This window comes from Lipotes vexillifer, unplaced genomic scaffold, assembly GCF_000442215.2.
Source record: "Lipotes vexillifer unplaced genomic scaffold, Lipotes_vexillifer_v1.1 scaffold2818, whole genome shotgun sequence".
Lineage (NCBI taxonomy): Eukaryota > Metazoa > Chordata > Mammalia > Artiodactyla > Lipotidae > Lipotes > Lipotes vexillifer.
The window spans coordinates 432,064-439,652 of NW_006792582.1; the positions used below are offsets into that span (position 1 = coordinate 432,064).

The 7,589-nt window shown below is 38.9% G+C and overlaps 1 protein-coding gene and 1 pseudogene across 1 annotated transcript in view; one reads left to right on the forward strand and one right to left on the reverse strand.

The window, feature by feature from the left end:
- Window positions 1–7,589, reverse strand: part of GTF2H1 (general transcription factor IIH subunit 1) — a 35,300-nt gene that overhangs the window by 17,210 nt on the left and 10,501 nt on the right. The window contains exons 3-6 of the mRNA XM_007465750.1: window positions 5,398–5,590; window positions 4,433–4,598; window positions 3,391–3,484; window positions 1,352–1,501 (exon numbers count right to left, since the gene is read on the reverse strand). Coding sequence (XP_007465812.1) covers window positions 1,352–1,501; window positions 3,391–3,484; window positions 4,433–4,598; window positions 5,398–5,590 — 603 coding nt within the window. The remainder of the gene's footprint in view (window positions 1–1,351; window positions 1,502–3,390; window positions 3,485–4,432; window positions 4,599–5,397; window positions 5,591–7,589) is intronic.
- LOC103091419 (heterogeneous nuclear ribonucleoprotein A1 pseudogene) lies at window positions 16–965 on the forward strand (annotated as a pseudogene).

Below are 7,589 nucleotides of genomic sequence, written 5' to 3' on the forward strand. Positions count from 1 at the left end.
CCCTCCACTGCCGTCATGTCTAAGTCAGAGTCACCCAAAGAGCCCGAACAGCTGCGGAAGCTCTTCATCGGACGTTTGAGCTTTGAAACAACCAATGCGAGTCTGAGGAGCCATTGTGAGCAGCGGGGAGTGCTCACAGACTGTGTGGTAACGAGGGATCCAAACACCAGGTGCTCCAGAGGCTTCGGGTTTGTCACATATGCCACTGTGGAGGAGGTGGATGCGGCCATGAATGCAAGGCCACACAAGGTGGATGGAAGAGTGGTGGAACCAAAGAGGGCTGTCTCAAGAGAAGATTCTTAAAGACCTGGTGGTGCCCACTTCACTGTGAAAAAGATTTTTGTTGGTGGCATTAAAGAAGACACTGAAGAACATCACCTAAGAGATTATTTTGAACAGTATGGGAAAATTGAAGTGATTTGAAATCATGACTGACCGAGGCAGTGGCAAAAACAGAGGCTTTGCTTTTGTAACGTTTGATGACCATGACTCTGTAGACAAGACTGTCATTCAGAAATATCACACAGTGAACGGCCACAACTGTGAAGTAAGGAATGCCCTATATAAGCGAGAGATGGCTAGTGCTTCATCCAGCCAAAGAGGTCGAAGTGGTTCTGGGAATTTTGGTGGTGGTCGTGGAGGGGGTTTTGGTGGGAATGGCAACTTTGGTCGTGGAGGAAACTTCAGTGGTCTTTGGTGGCAGCCGCGGTGGTGGGGGATATGGTGGCAGTGGGGATGGCTATAATGGATTTGGTAATGATGGAAGCAGTTTTGGAGGCAGTGGAAACTACAATGATTTTGGTAGTTGCAACAATCAATCTTCAAATTTTGGACCCATGAAAGGAGGAAACTTTGGAGGCAGTAGTTCTGGCCCCTATGGTGGTGGAGGCCAATACTTTGCCAAACCCCAAAACCAAGGTGGTTCCAGCAGCAGCAGTAGCTATGGCAGTGGCAGAAGGTTTTGATTACTGCCAGGAAACAAAGCTTAGCAGGAGAGGAGAGCCAGAGAAGTGACAGGGAAGCTACAGGTTACAACAGATTTGTGAACTCCGCCAAGCACAGTGGTGGCAGGGCCTAGCTGCTACAAAGAAGACATGTTTTAGACAATACTCATGTGTATGGGCAAAAAAACTCGAGGACTATATTTGTGACTAATTGTGTAACAGGTTATTTTAGTGTCTGTTCTGTGGAAAGTGTAAAGCATTCCAACAAAGGGTTTTAATGTAAATTTTTTTTTTTTGCACCCATGCTGTTGATTGCTAAATGTAATGGTCTGATGATGATGCTGAATAAATGTCTTTTTAAAATAAATAAATAATTAAATAAATGTGCGTCAAGGATAAACAGTTACCTTTTTCATCTATTTTGGCACATTCTGCAAAGAGGTCCTTTGACCCAGTATTCAGCCGGTCCCTGTGAAAATAATGGGACTGAAAGAAACGTGTCCAGAACTCCTTTTCTGTCATGTTGTGGGGAACATTTTCTGCATATTTCATTTTTACTGTGAAAAAAACCCATAATAGTTACATAGTGCATTTCCAATTCTTAAAATCCTTCAAATTAGTTTCAAAATAGACTAACAGCAAAACTAGATTATGAAAGTATTCAACTTTACAAACTGTATATAATAACTGTAAATATAAAATATAACTTGAGAGATTAGGTGAGGCACTACCTTTATGAATCTTAAATTACAAACAAAACCTTATTTTGAATATTTATTTATTTGGCTGTGCCGGGTCTTAGTTGAGGCACGCAGGATCGTCGTTGCAGCACGCAGGCTCTAGTTCCCTGACTAGGAATCGAACCCGGGCCCCCTGCATTGGGCGTGCAGAGTCTTAACCAATGGACCACGAGGGAAGTTCCACAGAACCTTATTTTGTACCAAGAAAATTAATGAGTTTCAAAGTTTCAGTGGAAACACCAAGCTTCTCGGAGTGAGACTTAAGTCTGCTTATTTGATCACTTATATACGGACACTTTTAATCCAAGGCATCAAATTAGGTGCTGGGGAAATAAATAAAGATCTCCATAACCCAATGGACTATCAGTTCGGCACTCCAGATGCTTACATTGTTCAATAAGCAAAGAGATTAAGAGGTTTAGGTCTCTTAAGCTGGAGAGCCTAAGTTTAAAATTCTAGGTCTGCCACTTACTGTCTGTGTGATGCTGGACAAATTACTTAATCTTTATCTTGGCTTCCTCATCTGTAATATGGGGGTAATGATAGTACCTACTTCACAGGTACTACCTGTGATGATTAAATGAGTTAATATACATAAAGGCCTTAGAATGGTGTCTGGCACACAGTAAACACTACATAATTATGTTATTATCAGAAAGATAAGAAAATAATTACATTATAATGTGGTAAGACACAGAGCCCTATGGAAGGAATGGGGAGGGGGCTTATATCTGCCTAAGATAGTCAGGATTTTACAGAAGTGGCAATGAAGTGATGCTTGAGCTGAGTCCTGTGGGAGAGAAATGTTTCCTAAGGACTAAAGGGGCAGGAGTGAGGAAATATAAAGAGAGAATAGTGTATGGCTTGAGAGATTTGTTTAGTTAGAAGAATGACTGAAGCAGCTGCTCTCAACAATGGCTGCACATCGTAAATCACTAGAGCTAGAATCAAAACATTTATACTTTTAGGATGATTTCTGCAAGGGAGGCAGCATGAAAGATGAGCTGAGTTAGTGCTGTAGAGACTCATTTACTGATGCCTCTGGAGCATGTCATCTTACTCATGTATGTTAAAGGGTATATAAAGTTTAGGAACTTCCCTGGTGGTCCAGTGGTAAAGAATCCACCTTCCAATGCAGGGGATGCAGGTTCGATCCCTGGTCGGGGAACTAAGATCCTACATGCTGCGGGGCAACTAAGCCTGCGTGCTGCAACTACTGAGCCTGCACACCTCAACTAGAGAGCCCGTGTGCCGCAAACTACAGGGCCCACACACTCTGGAGCCCATGTGCTCTGGAGCCTGCACACCACAACTAGAGAGAGAAAAATCAGCAGGCCACAACTAGAGAGAAGGCTGCACGCTGCAACGAAGAGCCCATGCGCTGCAACTAAGACTCAAATGCAGCCAAAAATAAAATAAATAAAATATATACATAAAAAAGAAAAAATAACTTAAATATTAAAAAAAAATAGTTTAAGAACCACCAGTGGAAAGAATGGGAAAGTCATCATACCAATGGATTGATGATAGCATATTATATGCTAAGCCATTAGTATCTACCACATGTCAGGCAATGGATAACGTATTTTACATATTTTATAGCACTTCAGCAGGAATAAAGGTAAAGCCTTTTGCTTTTCAATGATACACTACTGAATTCATCCAAACAAATATTTTAACTATCTGAAAGAACTGATTCTTCTTACCTGCTGGATAGGTCCTAAATATGGACTCAATGATATCAGTCGTTAAATTGTATCTCAGACCATTACATCCATCTGTTTGGGGCCGGACATCAGCCTAAAATAAAGACCACATATATATCTGTATTTGTTAGAATATTGGGGGAAGATGTCTAAGAACCCAATGAACACTGGACAAAGGTGGAAAAACAGACTCTCTGAATGAAATACAGAGACAGAGATAAGTCCCTCACCTATACTTTTGGCATAGAGACAGGGCTCACAGAAGCCTGACCTGGTTTCACATAATTTTAGTGAACTGTAAAATCTGCTTTTTGAAAATACAACATGGTCAAATAGGCACATTGATGTGTGGCCAAAGGCAGATATCTAGTGGGGATTTAACATAAAACTTATACAGTTACCAAGTATTTAACTATTTGGTTACTAAGTAGTTAAATATTATCTGATTGGTTTCTTTAGAAGGCCTTATTAACTCAATTCACTGCTAAGCACTCAGAAAGATGCCAAACACGTAACTGCTACTCAAATTTTTGTTAAATATATAAACACTGCTTTGGTTTTACCAGAGTATAGACTGAACTTCACTTTCTAATTCCATACATAAGGTAGTCTCAATTTTCCTCTTAAGATACATTTTACAAATCTTACTTTTTTATAACCTGGTGGTCATTACACATTTAAACTTTGCATTGTAAGTAAAATATTGCAATCATTAAAAAAAGGCAGCTGAAAGTCCTAAATTTAAAAGTATTAGGGGAAGTAAGCATTAGTCCAGTTGCTAAAAGATTCTTTTTCAAAAGTCCATTTGATTTCCAGCATACTAGGGTCAAGTCCAAAAAACTAAGAAAATATAACTGGCAAAAAATATATAAATTAAAAACGATACTGTATGTATTTTAAAAATTATTTTAGAAGAATACCATGGATACTGAAGAATCCACTAATTTACCTAAAGGAAATGCTACATTTTAAAAAAAAAGTGGCATCGTTAACACATTTACCACGGTTTTTTTCCCTTTAGAAATCTAGAAGGGTCACATACCAGAAATGCTGCAGAAATGCCAACATCCTGCTTATGATTAGATGTGGAAGAACTCTCTGTTGCATTCACATTTAAACGATTGGCCCAGAATTCCTCAGCACTGATCACCTGACTCACAACAAGGTCTTTATAAAGCTGAAACAAAACAGGATCTTCTTGCAGCATTCTGGTGATAGAATATATCAAACATATTGAACTTTTAGAATAAAACACCATTTACATAACATTCAAAAAAGACTTTAGCCACATGAAACACCCAACTTTCATTTTGTGATGATTGAGCGGCAGAGGTCATTTAGTTCATCTGTTAGTAATTAAAAGCAAAAAGACATTTTTGGAGGAACAAATGTAAGTGCAGATAAATAGAAGTCAGTCTGAAGAAGCAAAGGCTAAACACTTTGAAGGCATGGATTTGGTCTTATTCATCCCTATATTCCAGTGATACAAAGGCTGTATTTGTACTGTACTGTATTCTCTTTCACAAAAAGGTGAATGGGGAAGAGAGATTTTCTAGCAACTAGTTTTTCATGGTGATAAGCACCTGGAGCCATAAGCACAGAAAGATAATTCATCTTATCAGAAATTCTCATTATTTTAGATGTTTTCTCAACTTTTTTACAGTATGACTACTTTCAGGGTTCTTATTCACATACACACTTCTCATGGTTTAGTATCTTCTCTGTGACAGAGAACTAGAGAATTAAGGGACCTTATTAGCACCTTCGAATCACAGTTCTGTTCCTCATCAGACATTAGGCTTGAGGCAGTTCGTCTGAGTTTATCTCATCTGCCGAAAGCCAAAGCTAGTAAGATGCTAAAGTTAATAACCAAACTCAGAGGTAAAGATAACAAAGCCCGTATTTTCCTAAACTACACTGTCAAAGCACAAGGGGTGAGAAATAAACTATTACTTGACTGGTGAGAACCTAGCATCTCTTTAAAAGGCTGTTCTTTTCCTCCTTCACCTGTTTTTCTCTTCCAGTTCTTTATTTGCTTTCCTCTTGAATTTGGGCAGCAGCTGCTGAAGAAGGTCTTTCACTGCATCTCGCTCTTTCACTGCTGTGCTTTCATTGGAAAAATGGAAGTTAGTTGTGTCCCCTGCATGCAGGACCAGCTGAAGTTGAATTTTAGCTTTTCCTTCTGGACTGATTTTCTGGCCTAAAAAGAAGCATGAGGCTAGTTAGATAAGGACACTCACACTGTGGAAAGTCATACAATAAGTTACTTCTCTCAAGACTCAGGCTTCCTTTGGGCTTTAGTTGCCCTATTCCAATCTTGATGCTTCAGCAGAAATGTATAATTCTCAAATAATCCCATATAACCAGAGCATGGTTCAACAAATTCACTGCTAACACCTGGCTTCCTTCTTCAGTATCCTTTTTGTGTGGCACTTCTCACCCACTGCTTCCACCTATGGATACTAAAGGGCTTTGGTTTCCACTCAACTGGGCAGCTTTCTTTAAAGCTTTCTAAACAGCCAACTCAGAGTCCTGAATCCACCCTGAATAGCTGCTTCCAACTGACAATATCATTAATAAAAATGATTTGTCACGATTCAAAAAACTCCAAAACATAGCCCATGGCTTAATTACTAATTGCGAAGGAAAATACGTCATTTTACATTTGAGAGATCAGGTGTCAGCACTTTAACCAAGTGATCAAACTCAGCCTCATTAAACATGGAACAACCTGATACTATGCGCTTTCTGAGGTGATAGAATAGCAACACCACCACTTATGTGTTGTTCTTGCTGAAAATGTCTAACTTGAGTATAATCAAGCCTGTAGACCTTTTAATTTATAAGAAATACAGGTATACAGGAAAAAAATTAAACAAAACCTTGAGGAGACCATCAGACATAATCAGAATGTGTGATATTCTACAAGCCCATACTCTTAAAGAACAGACAAAAGAGACTACGACTACATACATGAACCTAGACTAGGTACTGGTTAAAAAAAATCACAGCTATAAAAAACTTTGGACAACTGGGGAAATGCAACATGGGGAAATGGTCTGGATATTTATTAAAATTTTCTTGGTGCCATAATGTTATAAGCAGTCAAAGTGTACACTCACATAAAAAAGCAAATACGGCAAAATAACTAATACTTAGATGGTATACAATATACACAGGTACATTGTACTATTCTTTAAACTTTTCTGTAACTTTGAAGATTTTCATAATAATTTGGAGCTGGAAATGTCAAAATATACCTACATAATAGAGATCTTGTATTCTTAAAAAGTGGGCCTCATGACTTGTCTTCTTCATAAGGGAAACAGAGATGAAGGGGCTTTGTCTCACTAAATGGGTGACTAATGGTAGTGTGAACACATTACCTAGAGCTCTCTGCCCCAAGCAACCTACGAACACTTAAATAAACAGAAACTTTTTCAATGAATATACTGCTTCCAAACCAACAGTTTAGATGAAATACCTTACTGCCAAAAAGAGCAATATGAAGCAATTTACGTTGTCAGCCAGCCTGCTCCATTATTCCATACCTCCAAAACAAACTATCACTCCTCTCTACTATCTCTTCTCAGTCACTGCTTTATTCTTGCTCTATCTTAGCTCGTGCCTCTGAGAGGCCTACTTTTGAAGTTTTTTAACTATCTAACTGCTAATTTTCACCTTAGTAATGTATTGTTGACAACTTTCAATGGCTTCTTTCAGAAATGAGCATTCTTTCAAATATTCAGCTTAAAATGAAAACTGATCTGGTGCAGATCTAAATTTGGGTATGTGCTCTCCTCCCCGATAGCTGAGAAGAATTGGTGAAATACAGAAGACAGGCATATTCTTTATTGCATGCTGTTAAGTATCATACTGAGTATGTGTTTTGCAAAAGTATAAGGCTAGCTTCCCGTTTAAGAGAAATGCTAATACAGGCAGTTCCTAATTTACGAGTCTATCGTAGAACAAACGTTAGTTTGTAAGACTACTATTAGAAACTTGGTGAGGCATTTCTCCACAGAAACAAAGGTTTGAAAGGAAGCCGTGTTACCAGGAGAGTGGACAAAGACCAGATAGCTCAGGCAGTACTGAATTATGATGAATTTTAAACAGTATTTCCTTTTGAAAATTAAGATTCAGGGCTTCCCTGGTGGCGCAGTGCTTGAGAGTCCGCCTGCCGATGCAGGAGACGCGGG